The sequence below is a fragment of the Embiotoca jacksoni genome, unplaced genomic scaffold, assembly GCF_022577435.1.
Source record: "Embiotoca jacksoni isolate LCO1_2020_lvr unplaced genomic scaffold, fEmbJac1.0.p SCAF_58, whole genome shotgun sequence".
Lineage (NCBI taxonomy): Eukaryota > Metazoa > Chordata > Actinopteri > Embiotocidae > Embiotoca > Embiotoca jacksoni.
The window spans coordinates 1704593-1727369 of record NW_027185412.1 but is presented as its reverse complement, the minus strand read 5'-3'; the positions used below and the strand labels follow the sequence as shown (position 1 = coordinate 1727369).

The 22777-nt window shown below is 45.4% G+C and overlaps 2 protein-coding genes across 3 annotated transcripts; both read left to right on the top strand.

Moving 5' to 3' along the window:
- The first annotated feature begins 843 nt into the window (after window positions 1-843).
- On the top strand, window positions 844-4665 carry ilkap (integrin-linked kinase-associated serine/threonine phosphatase). The gene is made up of 10 exons (XM_069173184.1): window positions 844-1093; window positions 1971-2108; window positions 2227-2344; window positions 2516-2622; window positions 2695-2788; window positions 2869-2956; window positions 3060-3190; window positions 3277-3396; window positions 3869-3950; window positions 4130-4665. The coding sequence occupies exons 1-10, from the start codon at window positions 1051-1053 to the stop codon at window positions 4268-4270; spliced, it is 1062 nt and encodes a 353-aa protein (XP_069029285.1). The 5' UTR covers window positions 844-1050; the 3' UTR covers window positions 4271-4665.
- A 2837-nt stretch (window positions 4666-7502) lies between these two features.
- Window positions 7503-22720, top strand: LOC138212624 (arf-GAP with coiled-coil, ANK repeat and PH domain-containing protein 2). 2 transcript variants are annotated; one of them, XM_069173078.1, is made up of 21 exons: window positions 7503-7873; window positions 7953-8010; window positions 9126-9245; window positions 9595-9648; window positions 10072-10130; window positions 10699-10882; window positions 10957-11001; window positions 11425-11520; window positions 11602-11676; window positions 11822-11925; window positions 12000-12051; window positions 16296-16396; window positions 16481-16592; window positions 17230-17423; window positions 17494-17563; window positions 18051-18145; window positions 18543-18708; window positions 19274-19383; window positions 19460-19570; window positions 21171-21232; window positions 21323-22720. In XM_069173078.1, exons 1-21 carry the CDS (start codon window positions 7821-7823, stop codon window positions 21511-21513), a joined length of 2112 nt encoding a protein of 703 aa, XP_069029179.1. In that variant the 5' UTR covers window positions 7503-7820; the 3' UTR covers window positions 21514-22720. The 2 variants fall into 2 exon arrangements, with proteins under 2 accessions (XP_069029179.1, XP_069029178.1); XM_069173077.1 differs by having other exon boundaries at window positions 18543-18768.
- The last annotated feature ends 57 nt before the right edge of the window (window positions 22721-22777 follow it).

Sequence of the window (22777 nt, the reverse complement as noted above, 5' to 3'; positions counted from 1 at the left end):
AAGGAGAGGAGGGTTGGAGAGGGGGAAGGAGAGGAGAAGTAGGAGAGGAGGAAGGAGAGGAGGGTTGGAGAAGAGGAAGGAGAGGAGGAAGGAGAGGAGGGGAGGAGAGGAGGAAGAAGAGGAGGAAGGAGAGGAGGGTTGGACAAGAGGAAAGAGAGGAGGGGAGGAGAGGAGGAAGAAGAAGAGGAAGGAGAGGAGGGTTGGAGAGGAGGAAGGAGAGGGGGAGGAGAGGAGGGTTGGACAAGAGGAAAGAGAGGAGAGGAAGAAGAGGAGGGTTGGAGAGGAGGAAGGAGAGGGGGGAGGAGAGGAGGGTTGGACAAGAGGAAAGAGAGGAGGGGAGGAGAGGAGGAAGAAGAGGAGGAAGGAGAGGAGGGTTGGAGAGGAGGAAGGAGAGGGGGGAGGAGAGGAGGGTTGGACAAGAGGAAAGAGAGGAGAGGAAGAAGAGGAGGGTTGGAGAGGAGGAAGGAGAGGAGGGAAGGAGAGGAGAAGAAGGAGAGGAGGTTTGGAGAGGAGGAAGGAGAGGAGGAAGGAGAGGAGGGGAGGAGAGGAGGAAGAAGAAGAGGAGGAAGGAGAGGAGAAGAAGGAGAGGAGGGTTGGAGAGGAGGAAGGAGAGGAGGAAGAAGGAGAGGAGGTTTGGAGAGGAGGAAGAAGAGGAGGAAGGAGAGGAGGAAGGAGAGGAGTGGAGGAGAGGAGAAGAAGGAGAGGAGGGAAGGAGAAGAGGTGAGGTGGAAGGAAAGGACAGGAAAGGGAGGAGGTGAGGAGGAAGGAGAGAAGGGAAGTTTCAGTTACGATTTCATTTTCAGGTATTTTCAGGCTTTTGTTTTGAAAGCACCAACCGGAAACAGTGTTTGACATGTGTCCCGGTGGAGTGGACATCAGTCTCTCTGTTGGAAGTAACGGAACTTTTTTTTACCGGCAGACTTTCAGAATGTTTTGACCCGTTTTAAGAGACTCGTCAGTTTATCCGTTGACCGACTCTGTCTGAAAAGACACAAACCGGTGCCGGTACCGGCAGTTAGCTCAGTTAGCTTGTGAGGCTAACCCATCAGAATGGATTTGTTCGATGACCTGCCAGAACCGACCCAGACCCCCGGTGAGTGCAGGTGGATGACCGGGGACAGTTTAACGGCAGAGCTCGTGGAGGCGACCGTTAGCCCGGTTAAAGCAGTGCACGTACAGAGAGCGGGTCTGACTGAGCTAACGTTAGCATTAGCACCGTAGAATTAACACCTACAGACACAGAGCAGTCTTCTTCTCTGGTGTCTGGAGGACTGACGTCAGAAAACCTCCAAACAGGCCGATTGACCAGATGAAACCTACGAGGAAGAGGACGTTTTCATTAAAAATATCACCTCAGTTTTATTTATGAATGAATTCAACTAAAGAGAAATTAAATCTGAATAAATGTGGATGATCTGCAGCTCTATGATGGAAACAAACAAACAATTAAACCACTGAATAAACAAGTCCAACTTCACTACTGTCATTATATTTACTCCCGTTTATTTAAAAATAAAGTTCAGGGTGAGATTCATATTAATACAAGTTCATTTTAACTCCATTAAAAACACCTCCAACGGTGTTAAAACATCTTAAAGTTCCTGTTAAAAGGTGTTAAAACATCTTAAAGGTAGGATGAGATGGTTTGTTTTGTCTGGTTATGGGTTAAAATAAAAGATTTAGACTTTATTAATCCCACAGTGGGGAAACTTCACAGTCACAGCAGCATAGAAACACAATATAAAACATTTACAAATACGTATATTATAAAATAAGATGGATAAAAATAATTATTTTAGAAAAAAAATAAGAGCAATGAATAAATACACTCACAAACTATATACACAAAAACAAATAAAATAAACAAATACAAAAGCAAACATTGTTGCTGCTGCTGAAGTAGATCGAAGATCATCTATTAAACAGATGTGTTACTTTGTGAAGTCTTCTGATTCTGGTTCTGTTCTCAGATCAGCCACCAAACACCAACGAAGAAGAGGAGGACAAAAGATTAAAACGGAAGCGAGAAAATTCAGAGTGTCACTCTGATAAACAAGAGCAGGAAGAGGAGCAGGAAGAGGAGGAGATCAAGAGAGTTTCTAAAGAAGGTCTTCAGCTGTTCCACCACAACGTTTGTTTGTTTCTCTTCCTCCAATCAAAGCTGAGATGTAGATGGAGTCATGAAGAGCAGGACTCACTCTGTCTGTCTGTCTGTCTGTCCTGCAGGCCACCCGGTGCTCCGTGGCTATGTGGCGGCAAGGCGCGGCGAGCGGGAGGAGATGCAGGATGCTCACCTGCTGCTGCCGGACATGAACAGCTGTTTGTCGTTGCTTCCGGGAGACGTGTAAGACATGATGACATCATCAGTAGGATGACATCATCAGTAGGATGACATCATAAGTAGGATCCATTATTACCCACAAACACCGCTGCTGGGTTCTGGGGTCGATCCTCGAACCATTGTCTTCTCTAACGTGTCTCTGACATCTCTGACGTGTCTCTCTGACCCCTGCAGGTCTCGAGTCTCATACTTTGCCGTGTTTGATGGTCACGGTGGATCTCGAGCTTCTCGGTTCGCTGCTGATCATCTCCACCAGACTCTCGCCAGGAAGTTCCCCAGCGGTGAGTTCCTGCATGTTTCCAGTGGTTCTGGTTTGTAGGACGGATCAGCTGATCAGAGTCTGTCTATCTCAGGAGATCCTGAAAACCTGGACAAGCTGATTAAGAAGTGTCTCCTGGACACGTTCCGGCAGACAGATGAAGACTTCCTGAAGAAAGCCTCCAGCCAGTAAGACGGAGTGAGAAGTCATCGTTCACTGAGACCTTCCTAAACGTGGTGCAATAAAAACGGGATGTTTCTCCCAACAGGAAACCAGTGTGGAAGGATGGCTCTACCGCCACCTGTCTGCTGGTGGTGGACAACATGCTGTACGTGGCCAACCTGGGAGACAGCAGGGTGAGGAATCCACTTCCTGCACAGGGTTAGAATGGTTTTAGAATGTTTTTAAGACGTTTTCAAGGTGTGCTCAGGTGTGTCCGGCCCCCCTCTGTGTCTGCAGGCGGTGTTGTGTCGGACGGAGGCGGCAGCAGACGGACCGAGGAGGCCGGTGACTCTGTCTCTCAGTAAAGAACACAATCCGACCATCTACGAGGAGAGGATGAGGATCCAGCGGGCCGGCGGCACTGTCAGGTCCCCCAACACCGCAGCTGATCAATATGTGGATCGATCAGTCTGATCGCTGTGTGACTCACATTGAACTGTCTCTGCTCCTGCAGGGACGGCCGAGTCCTCGGCGTCCTCGAGGTGTCCCGGTCCATCGGAGACGGTCAGTACAAACGCTGCGGAGTCATCTCAACCCCCGACCTGAGGAGGTGTCAGCTCACGGCCAATGACAGGCAAGAACACAGCCGCACACACTCACACCTGATTGGTTGGGCCTGAATGTCACTGAAACAGGAAACAGGAAGGGATGAAGTCAGATAGAAGTTTTTAACAGTTGCTGTTGTTTTGTCATCAATAAAAATATATCCTGTTTTTATTCCACAACTTTAGATATTAAACTGGACAGGAAGTGTTTGAACCACAAATTTTCTAATTTAAAGTCTAAAAAGAGAGAAACTTTTGGACATTGTGTCACACATGTAGACGTCCAGTAGGTGGCAGTAAAGCTCAGGATGAGTCTGTATCACATCCACTCTCGTCCTCTGGTACCCTAGAGTTTCAGAGGAGAACCAGAACATCTGGACCATCTGGACCGTCCACTCATGCTGCAGAGAGGACACACGTCCTCGGGGGATGCCTCACTGTCCTTCTCCTTCTCCTTCTCTGTGGTTTTATTAAGAAGACTATCGTCTCTCCTGTGTGCAGGTTCATCATTCTCGCCTGTGACGGCCTCTTCAAAGTGTTTTCAGCTGATGAAGCTGTGAAGTTCGTCCTCGCCGTCCTCCAGGTGTGTCTCTGTCCGTCCTACCACACAAATCTGTTTAATTACAGCTGGAGTGTCTCTTTAACAGAAACTCATCATCTCACAGTCAGGTCACAACATAGAGACAGTCGTAACAACAGGAAACACGGCTGACAAACCTTCCAAAATAAGAGTGGTAATAAACCAGACTTATTCTCCTGCAGGAGGGCGGGGTTGAGCAGAGGGCGGAGCTTATAAAGGAGGAGCTGCGGTTTGAAGCTGCCTGTCAGCAGCTGGCCATCGAGGCGGTGAGACGAGGCTGCGCTGACAACGTCACTGTGGTCCTGGTTTCTATTGGCTACTGAACACACACACACATCTTCATCATCACCACCATCATCATCATCTTCATCACCACCATCATCATCATCACAACCATCATCATCTTCATCTTCATCACAACCATCATCACCATCATCATCACCACCATCATCATCATCATCGTCTTCATCACCACCATCATCATCACCATCATCACCATCACCACCACCATCATCATCATCATCACCATCATCACCATCATCATCATCACCACCATCACCATCACCACCACCATCATCATCATCATCATCACCATCACCACCATCATCATCATCACCACCATCACCATCATCCATCTTCATTACCACAACACACCAGCCTTGATGATCTGATGTCTGCTCGTCGTCTAGTCACTTTATAATAAAAAAAACTTTTTTTACGTTTGCTGTGATTTTTCTCTTTAAGCTTACAAACAAATTAACCAAAACAGACAATAACATAAAAATAAGGAAATAGGTAGGTAGGTAGGTAGGTAGGTATTTACTTTATTAATCCCCGAGGGGAAATTTTTTCGCTACAGCAGCATACAGAAGCAATAAGATAATAATAGAAATAATGGAATAAAATACTAGAATAGAATATAATAATAGAAAAGCAATAAAATAGCAGTAAATAGCAGTAAGAAATATAAATATAAAATATACAATATAAAATGCACAGTTTATACAGTACATTATATATCTATATATATTATATACAAACAAACCAAGAACACAGTCAACATATATATATATAATATATATATATACAGTACAGTATATATCTATATATATTATATACAAACAAACCAAGAAACACAGTCAACAGTGTAATTGTACTGTGATGGATTTTGCCAGAGGTGAGTTATTGTACAGTCTTATTGCAGTGGGCAGGAATGATCTCCTGTATCTGGAATGATCTCCTGTATCAGGAATGATCTCCTGTATCAGGAATGATCTCCTGTATCTGGAATGATCTCCTGTATCAGGAATGATCTCCTGTATCTGGAATGATCTCCTGTATCTGGAATGATCTCCTGTATCAGGAATGATCTCCTGTATCTGGAATGATCTCCTGTATCTGGAATGATCTCCTGTATCAGGAATGATCTCCTGTATCTGGAATGATCTCCTGTATCTGGAATGATCTCCTGTATCAGGAATGATCTCCTGTATCTGGAATGATCTCCTGTATCTGGAATGATCTCCTGTATCAGGAATGATCTCCTGTATCTGTCCTTGTGATAGCGGAGCTGGAGGAATCTTTTAGAGAAAGTGCTCCGCTGTCCCTGCAGCAGGTGGTGGAGAGGGTGGACAGGATTATCCAATATGGACAATAGTTTGTTCAGCGTCCTCCTCTCCACCACCTTTTCCAGACTGTCCAGTTTGTAGCCGATGATGGAGCCGGCCTTCTTAACCAGTTTGTTAAGTCTGTTGGTGTCACCGGCTCCAATGCTGCTCCCCCAGCAGACCCCAGCGAAGTACAATGCACTGGCCACAACAGATGGTAGAACATCTCCAACATCTCGCTGCACACATTGAAGGATCGAAGTTTCCTCAAGAAAAAGAGTCGACTCATCACCTTCTTGTAGACAGCGTTGATGTTGGTCTTCCAGTTCAGTCTGTTGTCATGGAGACGCCAGGTACTTGTACTCCTCAACCATGTCCACCTCATCTCCCAGAACTCTCAGCGGTTGTGGAGCCGTCGTCTTCCTCCTGAAGTCGACCACCATCTCTCTGGTCTTGGCCATGTTCAGGAGCAGGTGATTTCTACCAGCCCACTCCACAAAGTCCTCCACTCCTGCCCTGTATTCCTCCTCCCGTCCATCCCTTATACACCGTCCACTGACTCCTCCTCCCGTCCATCCCTTATACACCGTCCACTGACTCCTCCTCCCGTCCATCCCTTATACACCGTCCACTGACTCCTCCTCCCGTCCATCCCTTATACATCCGACCACTGCAGAGTCATCAGAGAACTTCTGCAGATGTCTTGACTCTGAGTTGTTCTGGAAGTCAGTGGTGTAGAAGGTGAACAGGAAGGAGACAGAACAGTTCCCTGAGGAGCTCCAGTACCACTGACCACCGTATCAGACAGCACACTGCCCAGACGGACAAACTGTGGTCTGCCTGTCAGGTAGTCATTGATCCAGGAGACGGTGGACGTGTCCACCCCCACCACCCCACCACCACCTGCAGCTTCTCACTCAGCAGCAGTGGTTGGATGATGTTGAATGCACTGGAGAAATCAAAGAAAGTGATTCTCACAGAGTCACCGGTTCCATCCAGGTGAGACTGAACTCGTTGCAGCAGGTAGATGATGTCATCGTCCACTCCCACATGAGGCTGGTACGCAAATTGCAGAGGGTCCAGAGAAGATTTCACCAGCGGCCTGAGGTGGGCCAAGACCAGCCTCTCCAGCACCTTCATCACATGAGATGTGAGGGCAACCGGTCGGTAGTCGTTGAGGCCAGATGGAGTCGTCTTCTTAGGGACTGGAACCAGGCAGGACGATAAGTATCCTAATAAGTATATATAAATAAATTATATATATATATCATCATTCCTGATACAGGAGATCATTCCAGATACAGGAGATCATTCCAGATACAGGAGATCATTCCAGATACAGGAGATCATTCCAGATACAGGAGATCATTCCTGATACAGGAGATCATTCCAGATACAGGAGATCATTCCAGATACAGGAGATCATTCCTGATACAGGAGATCATTCCTGATACAGGAGATCATTCCAGATATATATATATATATATATATATATATATATATAAATAAATAAATAAATAAGATCCTAAACAAACAAATTTAAAGAGTTTAACCTTAACATGAAGGCAGCAGTAAAGCACATTACTGACAGTTGAAGTAAAATTAAAGATTAAAAAAAGTGACTTTGTAAGATAGTTTAAAGTTATGAGATCAGTGAGTTCTGAGATGAGTTGGGTAAATGATGAGATAAAGAGCCAAAAAGATAAAGAAAAAAAAAATATCACAATGATGTAAAAATATTGAGATGAAAATAATAATCATGAGATAAGTCAAAATTGTGACTTATTTTTTATAGCTATATTTATGGCAGAAATGGCCCTCTACGTTCAACATCAATCACGTCGTCCTGGTCTGCTCCACCCCAGGCCGCCGGGTGGCGCCGCAGGCAGGCTGGTTGTCTGACCCAGACAAACCGGATGTTGGGCGGAAGCTGTCGGTTAGCAACAGGTACAACAACAGCAGGATGTACAGACAGCTGTCGGACTGAAACCGCCACAAACACCGTTCATTTACTCTTTTATCCAAACCGAGCAGACATGCGGGCAGGCGGGAGCGCGTGCACGCGGCCAAGTCCATCCGCCCAATGTAAAAACTTCGACTAGGCGCGTGGAACAATTTTTTTCCCGGTTTGTGCAGAGTTGAAGAAGAAACATCAGAGAGAAGCTGAGCTAACGGGCTAACTGCAGACGAGTCAGGATGAAGAGGCTTCAATGAACTTGATCAACAGCTGCCCTCAGTGACGTGAACAGGAGGACTGTCTGACGTCATGGACTCTCTGCTGGACTTTGAGGAGTGTGTCATAGACTCTCCTGAGTTCAGGTGAGCACACACACCTCCACCTCCACCTCCCTCCAAACTGAGCATGTGCAGAAGTCCTGATGACGTTTCTTTGTTTCAGACTGAATCTGGATCAGTTTGAGGAGGATGTTTCTCTGCTGGAGACACAACTCGACAAGGTACATGTACTACAAACAATACTACTACTACTACTGATACTGATACTACTACTACTACCGATACTACTACTGATACTGATACTACTACTGATACTACTACTGATACTGATACTACTACTGATACTGATACTACTACTACTACTACTACTGATACTACTACTACTACTACTGATACTGATACTACTACTGATACTGATACTACTACTGATACTGATACTACTACTACTGATACTACTACTGATACTACTACTACTACTACTGATACTACTACTACTACTACTGATACTACTACTACTGATACTACTACTACGACTACTGATACTACTACTGATACTACTACTACTACTACTACTGATACTACTACTACGACTACTGATACTACTACTACTACTACTGATACTACTACTACTACTACTGATACTACTACTGATACTACTACTACTACTGATACTACTACGACTACTGATACTACTACTGATACTGATACTACTACTGATGATACTACTATTACTACTGATACTACTACTGATACTACTACTGTTACTACTACTACTACTACTACTACTGATACTACTACTACTAATACTGATACTGATACTACTACTGTTACTACTACTACTACTACTGATACTACTACTGATACTACTACTACTGATACTACTACTACTACTGATACTACTACTGATACTACTACTACTACTGATACTACTACTACGACTACTGATACTACTACTACTACTGATACTGATACTACTACTGATACTGATACTACTACTGATACTACTACTACGACTACTGATACTACTACTACTACTGATACTACTACTACGACTACTGATACTACTACTACTACTGATACTACTACTGATACTACTACTGATACTGATACTACTACTACTACTGATACTGATACTGATACTACTACTTCGGATACTACTACTACTACTACTGATACTACTGATACTACTACCACTGATACTAATACTTCTGATACTACTACTTCTGATACTACTACTACTGATACTACTACTACTACTGATACTACTATTACTGTGAGTGGATGAAATCTGTGCAGAGCATTCATTGGTTTGTCATCTCTGTCTCTAACCAATCAGGTGATGAAGCTATGTGGGAAGATGGTGGAGGCGGGACAAGCGTATAGTGCAGCCAATCAGCTGTTCCTGAATGGTCTGGCTGAACTTTCTTCATACCACAGGAGGGACGCCGTCATCACGGTACGCTGCTAAATGATGGCAATAGTAATAATCTAAAAGGTATCGTCACAGACTGGATATAAAAGAGTTCGTAGCTTCAGGTCTGTAAAATGGTTCTGATCCAGAAGTGTCTTCAGCTGCAATACCAGCGAGTGCCACTAGAGGTCGGCTCCAAAAAGCCTCCGGCTCCATAGACTCCCATTCAACTTCTCTCATCAAATCCAAAGTGAATATGGTTTGTTGTGCAAACTCTGGATGGTTTTGAGCGCCGTCGTAATGTCACAGTTGCTCGGTGGGCCGTTTGACCGGCGCCTTCTGTTGTGATATTTTCCTGTGAAATGTCTCTAACTTCCTGTTTCCTTCCTCTCAGACCTGCCTGAACCAGTTCAACCTTGGCCTACAGGAGATGGTCAGCTTCCACACTGTGAGTCCACACACATCCGGCTCTCTGTGTTGTAACCTCAAAGAGTCAACAAATGATTGAATGTTTGTTTAGTAACACCACAGTGAAATAACACCATCAGAGTCTCCCAGACTACAACAGGGTGTCTGTGAATTGTTTTGTTTTGTCCACAACAGAATGTCTCACAGTGGAGACATATTCAGGATAATTATTCAGTTATATTGTAAAAGACAGAAGTTCCCAGGTTCACCTGAAACTGTCTTTATCATCTGTTTCAAAATGCTACTAAATTATTGAGAGTGCTGTCATTTAAAATCTGACCTGATGGAGGCAGTGTTGTAGTTCACAGTGTGACCTGATGGAGGCGATGTTGTAACTCAGAACATCCATCAGTCCTCCCGGAGACGTATTGATCAGGTAGATTATTCTTGTCTTTGTCCTCAGATGCTGTTCGATCAGACACAGAGAGCCATCAGCCAGCAGCTCACCAACCTATGCTCCCAGTGAGTCCATCACCTCGTTAACCTCGTTAACCTATCACCACGTTAACCCATCACCTCGTTAACCCACCACCTCGTTAACCCATCACCACGTTAACCCATCACCTCGTTAACCCATCACCTCGTTAACCCATCACCTCGTTAACCCTAATCACTTCCTGGAGACTAAACCTGAAGCTGTGTGTGATGTCAGACTGCAGCATGCTGCCTGAACCTGATACAAAATAATAACACATAATAATATTTAATAATAATAATACATAATAATATATAACAACAGTAATAATAATATATGATAATAATAATACTTCATAATAGTATAATGTGTAATAATATATAATATTTATATTGTAAAAATAATATGTAATAACAACAACAACAATAATAATATAATTTGTAATAATAAGACATAATAATAATAATACCAGTTATCATGACGTCTTCAGCTCCATCAGGGACGATGACAATCTGTGCCTTGTTTTAAATCTCCTTCCTGGTGTTTCATGAACGGTGCAGACATGCTGCTCTCTGATTGGCTGGCAGGTTTGTGATGGTGGTTTGTGTCTCCGAGGTTCCTGCCCCAGCTGGCCGACACCAGGAGGGAGTTCATCCGGATCGGAGAGGATCTGCAGACGGCGACGCTGAAGAGCGCTCAGGTGTCCCAACACAAAGCCGGTGACGGCGAGCGGGCGAGCCACCTGCTGCTCGCTACACGCAAGTGCTACCAGCACTTCGCCCTGGATTACTGCCTGCAGGTACGATACGTGACCACCAGGAGGCAGAACGTGTGAACGCTTCCTCATTTTATTATTCTGTGTTTGTTTCTCAGCTCAACACGTTCAAGACTCAGCAGAAGATCGATATCTTAAACTCTGTGAGTTCAACTTTTCACCTCACAGACTGAAACATGGCGTGATAATGTTTAAAGTAATCGTTCAACGCTTTAGGAACAGTTAAAGGAGATGTTAAACAGTTGGAGCATTGTGAACGCACCTTGAATGAATGAATAACAACTTTCAGTTTAGGATCCATTCATTAGAGCATTATGGACCACCATGATGATGTTGATGAAGAGAAGGGGGAATCAGGAAGTTCAGAGTGCTCCTGAACGCAGCACGGTGATGCACATGGAGGGACAATAAGTTCAGAGTGCTCCTGAACGCAGCCCAGGGAAACTCTGAACTTATTATCCCTCCATGTGCATCACCGTGCTGTGTTCAGGAACACTCTGAACTTATTGACCCTGTGACCTGCTGTGGAGGCGTTACCGTGGTAACTGACTCCTGTCCCCCCTTAGGTGTTCTCCTTCGTCCACGCTCAGTTCACCTTCTTCCACCAAGGCTTCGACCTGCTCAGAGACCTGGAACCCACCATGAAGATGATGGCAGCGCAGGTCCTGACCTCTGACCCCTGACCCTTCTCTAACCCATATGAGCGACTGTGGACTGACCGTTCTCCTTGTGTCTGTCCTCAGCTGTCTCAGCTGTCAGCCGATTGTGCAGCTCAGAGGAAAGACCTGGAGAACCAACACCTGCTGGTCCAGCAGAGAGTGAGACTTCACACCTGTCACACACATCTGTCACACACATCTGTCACACACACATCTGTCACCCACATGTGTCACACACACATCTGTCACACACCTGTCTGCCAGGGGCTCATTCATGTGTGTGTGTGTGTGTGTGTGTGTTCAGGATGCTTCAGGTGAACCCATGGTCAGCCCGTGTCCTGGGAGTGATGACATCATCCAGGGATACCTGTTCAAGCGCTCCAGGAAGAGATCCAAAACCTGGAAAAGGTGCCGACACAGTTCATCTTCATCACGTGGTTCATGATAACACGTATGTTTAAACACTCTGTAACGTGTTTCAGATGCTGGTTCACCATCAGAGACAACCAGCTCATCTACAGGAAGTCTCACAAGGTAGGAACCAACACCTGGTGGTCAGATCTAATGTATTTATTTATTCATATATACAACCCACACATTTATATATAGACACATATATTTATATACTGACATATATATGTCTATATATATTTATACAGTGGGTACAGAAAGTATTCAGACCCCTTTAAATGTTTCACTCTTTGTTTCATTGCAGCCATTTGCTAAAATCAAAAAAGTTCATTTTATTTCTCATTAATGTACACTCAGCACCCCATCTTGACAGAAAAAAACAGAAATGTAGAAATTTGTGCAAATTTATTAAAAAAGAAAAACTGAAATATCACATGGTCATAAGTATTCAGACCCTTTGCTGTGACACTCATATTTAACTCACATGCTGTCCATTTCTTCTGATCCTCCTTGAGATGGTTCTACTCCTTCATTGGAGTCCAGCTGTGTTTAATTAAACTGATTGGACTTGATTAGGAAAGGCACACACCTGTCTATATAAGACCTTACAGCTCACAGTGCATGTCAGAGCAAATGAGAATCATGAGGTCGAAGGAACTGTCCAAGGAGCTCAGAGACAGAATTGTGGCAAGGCACAGATCTGGCCAAGGTTACAAAATCATTTCTGCAGCACTCAAGGTTCCTAAGAGCACAGTGGCCTCCATAATCCTTAAATGGAAGAAGTTTGGGACGACCAGAACTCTTCCTAGACCTGGCCGTCCAGCCAAACTGAGCAATCGTGGGAGAAGAGCCTTGGTGAGAGAGGTAAAGAAGAACCCAAAGATCACTGTGGCTGAGCTCCAGAGATGCAGTAGGGAGATGGGAGAAAGTTCCACAAAGTCAACTATCACTGCAGCCCTCCACCAGTCGGGGCTTTATGGCAGAGTGGCCCGACGGAAGCCTCTCCTCAGTGCAAGACATATGAAAGCCCGCATAGAGTTTGTCAAAAAACACATGAAGGACTCCCAGACTATGAGAAATAAGATTCTCTGGTCTGATGAGACCAAGATTGAACTTTTTGGCGTTAATTCTAAGCGGTATGTGTGGAGAAAACCAGGCACTGCTCATCACCTGCCCAATACAATCCCAACAGTGAAACATGGTGGTGGCAGCATCATGCTATGGGGTGTTTTTCAGCTGCAGGGACAGGACGACCGGTTGCAATTGAAGGAAAGATGAATGCGGCCAAGTACAGAGATATCCTGGAAGAAAACCTCTTCCAGAGTGCTCTGGACCTCAGACTGGGCCGAAGGTTCACCTTCCAACAAGACAATGACCCGAAGCACACAGCTAAAATAACAAAGGAGTGGCTTCGGAACAACTCTGTGACCATTCTTGACTGGCCCGGCCAGAGCCCTGACCTAAACCCAATTGAGCATCTCTGGAGAGACCTGAAAATGGCTGTCCACCAACGTTCACCATCCAACCTGACGGAACTGGAGAGGATCTGCAAGGAAGAATGGCAGAGGATCCCCAAATCCAGGTGTGAAAAGCTTGTTGCATCATTCCCAAGAAGACTCATGGCTGTACGAGCTCAAAAGGTGCTTCTACTCAATACTGAGCAAAGGGTCTGAATACTTATGACCATGTGATATTTCAGTTTTTCTTTTTTAATAAATTTGCACAAATTTCTACATTTCTGTTTTTTTCTGTCAAGATGGGGTGCTGAGTGTACATTAATGAGAAATAAAATGAACTTTTTTGATTTTAGCAAATGGCTGCAATGAAACAAAGAGTGAAACATTTAAAGGGGTCTGAATACTTTCCGTACCCACTGTATATATACAGCAAAGGAAATCATTATTTGATCTCTTGCTGATTTTGTATATATATATTTATAAATATATACATACAGATTTGCATTTGATTGTGAAATAAGTATTTGATCTCCGACCAACCAGCAAGAATTCTGTCTCCCACAGTTGGTTAGAATCGTCCTCTCGCGTTAAGAAAGGACTCAGAATAAAAGACGCCCATCTCAACTGGTTACCTGTATAAAAGACACCCGTCTCAACTAGTTACCTGTATAGAAGACACCCGTCTCGACTCGTTACCCGTTTCGAAGACAACCGTCTCAACTGGTCACCTGTATAAAAGACACCCGTCTCAACTGGTTACCTGTATAAAAGACACCCGTCTCAACTGGTTACCGGTATAAAAGACACCTGTCTCGAGACCTTACCTGTATAAAAGACACCCGTCTCAACTGGTTACCTGTATAAAAGACACCCGTCTCAACTGGTTACCTGTATAAAAGACACCCGTCTCAACTCGTTACCCGTATAGAAGACACCCGTCTCAACTCGTTACCCGTATAGAAGACACCCGTCTCAACTCGTTACCCGTATAAAAGACACCCGTCTCAACTGGTTACCTGTATAAAAGACGCCCGTCTCAACTGGTTAACTGTTTAAAAGACACCCGTCTCGACACGTCACCTGTGTAAAAGACACCCATCCTGACTCGTTACCCATATAAAAGACACCCATCCTGATTCGTTACCCGCATAAAAGACACCGGTCCTGACTCGTTACCCGTATAAAAGACACCGGTCTCAACTCCTTACCTGTATAAAAGACACCCGTCCTGACTCGTTACCCGCATAAAAGACACCCGTCCTGACTCGTTACCCGCATAAAAGACACCGGTCCTGACTCGTTACCCGTATAAAAGACACCCGTCCTGACTCGTTACCTGTATAAAAGACACCCGTCCTGACTCGTTACCCGTATAAAAGACACCGGTCTCAACTCCTTACCTGTATAAAAGACACCCGTCTCAACTCCTTACCTGTATAAAAGTCCTGTCCACAGAATCAATCAATCAGATTCCAACCTGTCCACCATGGAGTCCAAAGAGCTGTCTCAGGACGTCAGGGACAGATCGTAGACCTGCACAAGGCTGGAATGGACTACAAGACCATCGGCCAGCAGCTCGGTGAGAAGGAGACAACTGTTGGTGAGATTATTGGGAAATGGAAGAAACACTAAATGGCATGGATCTCCTCGGTCTGGATCTCCTCGGTCTGGATCTCCTCGGTCTGCATCTCCTCGGTCTGGATCTCCTCGGTCTGGATCTCCTCGGTCTGCATCTCCTCGGTCTGGATCTCCTCGGTCTGGGGCATCGATGATCATGAGGAAGGTGAGGAATCAGCCCAGAACTACACGGCAGAACTTGTTCATGATCTCCAGACAGCTGGGACCACAGTCACCATGGAAACCATCGGTAACACACGACGCCGTCATGGATTAAGATCCTGCAGCGCTGCGAGGTCCCCCGGCTGAAGAAGATACATGGACAGACCCGTCTGAAGTTTACCAACGAACACCTGAAGGATTCAGAGAAGGCTTGGAGGAGGTGATGTGGTAGAGGAGAACAACATCCAGCTCTTTGACATCAACTGGACTCGCCGTGTTTGGAGGAAGAGAAACGCTGACCAGAACCCGAGAACACCGTCCCACCGTCCAACATGGAGGTGGAGACATTCTGCTTTGGGGGTGTCTCTCTGCTGAGGGGACAGGACGACTTCACCGCATCGACAGGAGGACAGACGGGGCCGCGTACGGGGACACCTTGGGAGACAACCTCCTTCCCTCAGCCGGGACACTGAAGACGGGTCGTGGACGGTCTTCAGCACCACAATGACCCAAAACACATGACGAGGCAACAAAGGAGCGGCTCAAGAAGCACATGAAGGTCACGGAGAGGACGAGCCGGTCTCCGGACCTTCATCCCAGAGAACATCTGTGGAGGGAGCTGAAGCTTCCTGTTGCCGAGCAACAGCCTGGAAACCTGAAGGATTTGGAGGATCTGCAAAGAGGAGTGAACCCTCCTGAGATGTTCAAACCTGGAGACCAACTACCAGAAACGTCTGACCTCTGACCTCGCCAACAACGCTTTCCGCACCAAGTACTGAGTCATGTTCTGCTACAGGATCAAATACTTATTTCACACAATCAAATGCAAATAAATGTATAACTGTATCTGTATCTAATGTATATGTAGATATTTTTAGATATTTTTATATTTACGTATATATGTAAATATATATGTGTATATATATATATATATATTATTTGTGTATATATTTAGATTTTCCGAGTTGGACTTTAGAGGTAAAATGAGTCCTCTGAGACCAGTGGAGCTGTAAGAACCAGAACCTCTGGAGGCTTGGTACGGGTCGGTCGCTCCATCTGATGTCTGAGGATGTTGTCATGGTGTCTCTGAAGGTTCAAACTGTAGTAACGTGTTGGGTTCTGGTTGTGCAGGAGGAGGTCTCAGTTCTGTTCCACGACCTCCGACTGTGTGCTGTCAAATCTCTGGAGCACATCGACCGGCGCTTCTGTTTTGAGCTGCTCTCTGTCCAGAAGTAAGACCTTTCAGAACCGTCCTGTCCTCTTGAACCGTTCAGAACCGTCCTGTCCTCTGATGTGATGAACTGGGTTTGCCTCAGGTGCTGTGCCCTGCAGGCTGACTCGGAGGTGCTGAAGCAGTCGTGGCTGAGCGCCGTGCAGGGCAGTATCGACCTGGCCTACAGAGAGGGAGCCGACGGTCCACTGAGCCAGGCAGGTCCTCAATCGACACCAGGACATCTGAGTGGACTACACAATGTTCTAGAACAATAACGTTCCACGTTCTAGAACAATGTTCCACGTTCTAGAACAATAGTGTTCGAGAACAATAATGTTCTACCTTCTAGAACAATGACGTTCCACGTTCTAGAACAATAACGTTCTACCTTCTAGAACAAGAACGTTCCACGTTCTAGAACAATAACGTTCTATGTTCTAGAACAGTAATGTTCTACCTTCTAGAACAATAATGTTCCACGTTCTACCAAAGAACGTCTGACGATCACATCTTTTACATTATCCTATTATTCATGACTTTTAGCTCAGCGTTTAGCGCATCCATTTTAATGTGTAGTTAACTGTATATTACCTGTAATTAACAGGTGATATTTTAGTGGTACATTGTATTTATCAAGCATTTAGCCCACTTTACTTTAATGACATTTAATAACCTAACATCAAGTAATTTAGCTATTTATGATGTTGAGCTAACATGTAATATTTTACTTCTACATTATGTTTGTATGTAATAAATTGCTCTAAGCTGTCTAACTGTTGCTGGTGCTGATGTTTCTGAAATAAATACTTATTTTCTTGTTTTTTCATGTATGTGTGCCATTGCTGCCCACAGCCTAAAGAGCCCCCTCCTCTCCTGTGTGGCGGGGACACCTCTTCGGGCCCCCCCACTCCGAAGCCAGCAGCATTGGGCGTGGCCATGAGGGGTCCCGGGAACCAGCGGTGCTGTGACTGTGGGGAGGAGGACCCCCGCTGGGCCTCCATCAACCTGGGCGTCACCGTGTGCATCGAGTGCTCCGGCATCCACAGGTGACCTTTAACCCCCAGGAACATCTGTCTGTCCGTCAATGGAAGTAATAAGATGTCGTCATGGTTACAGGAGCCTCGGGGTTCACCTGTCCAAGGTCAGATCACTCACTCTGGACTCATGGGAGGCCGAACAGCTGAAGGTAGAGACAACAAACATCCTCACAAAACAAACAAGATAGAGACAACAAACATCCAAACAAAACAAACAAGATAGAGACAACAAACATCCTCACAAAACAAACAAGATAGAGACAACAAACATCCAAACAAAACAAACAAGATAGAGACAACAAACATCCTCACAAAACAAACAACAACAAGGTGAAGATGACAGACATCCACACAAAACAAACAACAACAAGGTGAAGATGACAGACATCCACACAAAACAAACAACAACAAGGTAGAGAAACAAACATCCTCACAAAACAAACAACAAGATAGAGACAACAAACATCCTCACAAAACAAACAACAACAAGGCAGAGAAACAAACATCATCACAAGGTTGAATAACACATTTAAAAGTTTTAAAACTGTTCAGTCTTTATTTTATATTTTAATCTTCTTCCTCATCTTCCACTTTCTCCTCCTTTTCCTCCTCCTCTTCATCTTCCTCCTCCTCCAGCTGCTGTGTGTTCTGGGTAATGATGTGATGAACCAGATCTATGAGTCCAGGTGTTCAGAGGAAAGAGGAGTGAAACCTCGACCCGACAGTCTTCGGTATGATCACGTGATATTTGTGTCAGTGAAGCTCCAACCAATCAGAGGACGTTTATCAGTGAAGCTCCAACCAATCAGAGGACGTTTATCAGTGAAGCGCCAACCAATCAGAGGATGTTTATCAGCGTAGCTCCAACCAATCAGGGGATGTTTATCAGCGTAGCTCCAACCAATCAGGGGATGTTTATCAGCGTAGCTCCAACCAATCAGGGGATGTTTATCAGCGTAGCTCCAACCAATCAGGGGATGTTTATCAGCGTAGCTCCAACCAATCAGGGGATGTTTATCAGCGAAGATCCAACTAATCAGAGGATGTTTATCAGTGATGATTTTAATAATGAAGTGACGAGCTAATTGACTGTCTCGTTGACTGATGCTTGTGTTTGTCCTCCTTTAGAGCTGAGAAGGAGACGTGGATCAAACAGAAGTACGTGGAGAAGAGATTCGTGCGGAGCAGCAGCTCAGATGGAGCTCAGAAGTGCCATGGTCAGCGAAGTCTGTTTCGGGCCTCATTGGCGGGAGACCTGGTTGCCATGGCAGCAGCGTTAGCAGAGGGGGCGGAGGTAAACGGGAGCATCGGCGAGCAGGAGGGACGCACGGCGCTGATTGGAGCTGCTGTCGGGGTATAAAAAAATACAACCAGTCTGTTATTGATTATCAACAACTCTATCAACCCACCAGACACATTATGGTCTGTTATTGATTATCAACAACTCTATCAACCCACCAGACACATTATGGTCTGTTATTGATTATCAACAACTCTATCAACCCACCAGACACATTATGGTCTGTTATTGATTATCAACAACTCTTATCAACCCACCAGACACATTATGGTCTGTTATTGATGATCAATAACTATCAACCCACCAGACACATTATGGTCTGTTATTGATTATCAATAACTACCAACCCACCACAGACACGTTATGGTCTATGATGCTGTTTTTGTCTGCTGGTCAAATCTGAGAAACATAGTTATAGATATATATGTGTAGTCATAGAGACCTATGATGAAAATTATAGACGGAAATGTGACCTGGTTGTAGTTTAGTGACCTGATGGTGGTTGTAGTTGATGCGTTCTTGTCCTCCCTGTTGTTGTGTTTCTCGGTGTGGCCTGCAGGGGTCGCTGCTGGCCTGCGAGTTCCTCCTGCAGAATGGAGCTAAGGTCAACCACCGAGACCTGCATGGACACGGAGCGCTTCACGCTGCAGCCACTGCTGGACACACCGGGTAACGACACACACTCACCTGTTAACACCAACCATCAACACCAACCAACACCGCTGATTTTCATTGCCCTCCACAGGCAGGTGTGTCTGCTGCTGAAGAGAGGAGCCAATCAGTACGCTGCGGACGAGAGAGGACAGGACCCGTTGGCCATCGCTGTGGAAACAGCCCACGCTGACATCGTCACGCTGTGAGTTGCTGCTGACAACGGAGTGTTTGTAAAATGCTTACCTGTACAGGTAAATACAAGTACGTACAGGTACGTACAGGTACGTTCAGGTTCCTGCAGGCACATTCAGGTACGTACAGGTACAGTACATTCAGGTATGTACAGGTACATTCAGGTTCCTGTACGTACAGGTACATTCAGGTTCCTGCAGGCACATTCAGGTACGTTCAGGTACGTACAGGTACGTTCAGGTACATTCAGGTTCCTGCAGGCACATTCAGGTACATTCAGGTACGTTCAGGTACGTACAGGTACGTTCAGGTACATTCAGGTACGTACAGGTACAGTACATTCAGGTATGTACAGGTACATTCAGGTTCCTGCAGGCACATTCAGGTACATACAGGTATGTTCAGGTATGTTCAGGTACGTACAGGTACGTACAGGTATGTTCAGGTACGTTCAGGTACGTACAGGTACATTCAGGTACGTTCAGGTACCTTCAGGCACATTCAGGTACGTTCAGGTACGTACAGGTACGTTCAGGTACCTTCAGGTACGTTCAGGCACGTTCAGGTACGTACAGGTACATACAGGCACGTTCAGGTACGTACAGGTACATACAGGTACGTTCAGGTACCTTCAGGTACCTTCAGGTACATTCAGGCACGTTCAGGTACATACAGGTACGTTCAGGTACGTTCAGGTACCTTCAGGTACCTTCAGGTACGTTCAGGCATGTTCAGGTACGTACAGGTACGTTCAGGTACCTTCAGGTACCTTCAGGTACTTTCAGGTACATTCAGGTACCTTCAGGTACGTTCAGGCACATTCAGGTACATACAGGTACGTACAGGTACATACAGGTACCTTCAGGTACCTTCAGGTACGTTCAGGCACGTACAGGTACGTTCAGGTACGTTCAGGTACCTTCAGGTACCCTCAGGTACGTTCAGGCACGTTCAGGTACGTACAGGTACATACAGGTACCTTCAGGTACCTTCAGGTACGTTCAGGCACGTACAGGTACGTACAGGTACCTTCAGGTACCTTCAGGTACGTTCAGGCACGTTCAGGTACGTACAGGTACGTACAGGTACGTACAGGTACATACAGGTACGTTCAGGTACCTTCAGGTACTTTCAGGTACCTTCAGGTACATTCAGGTACGTTCAGGTACGTTCAGGTACCTTCAGGTACGTTCAGGCACGTTCAGGTACGTACAGGTACCTTCAGGTACCTTCAGGTACGTACAGGTACGTTCAGGTACGTACAGGTACCTTCAGGTACCTTCAGGTACGTACAGGTACGTTCAGGTACGTACAGGTACATTCAGGTACGTTCAGGTACATTCAGGTACATTCAGGTTCCTGCAGGCACATTCAGGTACGTTCAGGTACGTAAAGGTACGTTCAGGTACCTTCAGGTATGTTCAGGTACCTTCAGGTACGTTCAGGTACGTACAGGTACATTCAGGTACGTACAGGTACATTCAGGCACATTCAGGTATGTAAAGGTACGTTCAGGTACGTACAGGTACATTCAGGCCTGACTGAAATCATTACTGATATCATGATTGATCTGATTGACATCATTATTGATATTGTGATTGATGCGTCAGGCTGCGGATGGCCAGGATGAACGAGGAGATGAGAGATTCGGAGGGAGTCTTCGGAGCTGCAGGTCAGTCTTTATTTGTCAGATTTTTTTATGTGAGCAATGAACTCACCACCGACCCGTTGACTGTGCTAACGTGTGACTCTGGTTCCTCAGGAGACGACGAGACGTTCCAGGACATCTTCCGGGACTTCAGCAACATGGCGTCACACGACCCGGAGAGACTCAGCCGGAGGCAGTTCAGCCGGGGAGGGGGGAGGGAGGGGAGTGGGGAAGGGGGCGATGAAGAGCCAACACAGTGTTCAGAGGATGTCAGAGTGACAGGAAGCATCCGGTTACCACGGTAACAGCTCCAAGGGACATTTTAACACTAGTTAGTTTGACTAACAGCTGTATTAATATTCTAGTTTGGTTTGTTTAATAACACGAGATTTTATAGAGGTTGAAGAACCACGTGATGACATCACAGGAAGTCTGTTCTTCTTCTGATTAGCAGGATCTCAGGGAAACTTTACAGGTTGTGTCTCGAGTGTCTCCTCCGAGTGTCCTGTTGTTGGAGGAGTCGTCTTATATTCAGGCCAGTAGAGTTCTTCTGTTACAGAACGCTCACCTTCGTCTTCATCATTATTAATGGGACGATCGTTTCCTTCATTACTCATTTGAACTTTAAAACAACGTCACATAAAGTCTGACGTTAGTTTTCTGCAGCAGTAGTTGAGGTCTGGCGCCCACTGCTGGATGTGTTTCACACACTGTAGAAAACAGGAAGTTGTCACGTGATTAGCTCTGCGTGAAGCCGCAGGGCTGACGGGTCGACTCCCTGTAACTAAAGTAACAGAAGATCAGGTTGGACCTCCGCCAGTCACAGTGGGGAAAACTCCCACAATCCCTTCTGACAGGAAGTAGCAAGCAGCAGAGGATCAGAGTTTAGATTGTTGATGAATGCTGTCCGTCCGTTTCAGGTTTTAAACCCGTTTGTTTTCTGTTGTAAATGTTTGTGTGAACTCTGAAGCATAGCGGCTGTGACATCACTTCCCGTCTCTGTGACCTGTTACTGATGGTTGGAAACCTTTCATCCTTCCAACCACCGACCGGACCGACGACTTCCTGTTCGTTCGTTGATATTCTTAATTTTTCAATTCAATTCAATTTTATTTCTATAGCGCCAGATCACAACACAGGTTATTTCATGGCACTTAACGCATTAAAGTCTTTACAGCAGAACTTTACAATATTATACAGAGAAACCAACAATTCAACAATTCCCACGTAAGCTAGGAGGAAAAAAAAACTCCTCTTTAAGGGAGAAAAACCTCCAACAGAGGGAAGAAAAACTCTTTAACAGGAAGAAACCTCCGATAGAACCAGGATCAGAGGTGGGCGGAGCATCTGCCTCGACCAGTTGGAGTGAGAGGAGTCATAGAGACCGCTAGGGGGCACTACAACTAAAATCTTCAGACTAATTGACCAAATTCTCACAATATTTCTCTCATCACTTTATGTGACAAAGTTTTTGAGCTGCGTGTTAAAATTAACAGGAACATAATATTTAAATATTCTTCTGTTAATTCCTGTCACGTGAAGGAAACAGGAAGTCCGAGGTGTCGGTCT

Bases quoted from the DNA above. Each gene is read 5' to 3' on its own strand.
- ilkap (XM_069173184.1), top strand. From the start codon at position 1,051: ATGGATTTGTTCGATGACCTGCCAGAACCGACCCAGACCCCCG. The intron at 1,094-1,970 runs GTGAGTGCAGGT...TTCTGTTCTCAG, and splicing joins AGAACCGACCCAGACCCCCG to ATCAGCCACCAAACACCAAC. The intron at 2,789-2,868 runs GTAAGACGGAGT...TTCTCCCAACAG, and splicing joins CTGAAGAAAGCCTCCAGCCA to GAAACCAGTGTGGAAGGATG.
- LOC138212624 (XM_069173077.1), top strand. From the start codon at position 7,821: ATGGACTCTCTGCTGGACTTTGAGGAGTGTGTCATAGACTCTCCTGAG. The intron at 9,649-10,071 runs GTGAGTCCACAC...CTTTGTCCTCAG, and splicing joins AGATGGTCAGCTTCCACACT to ATGCTGTTCGATCAGACACA. The intron at 11,926-11,999 runs GTGCCGACACAG...AACGTGTTTCAG, and splicing joins AGATCCAAAACCTGGAAAAG to ATGCTGGTTCACCATCAGAG.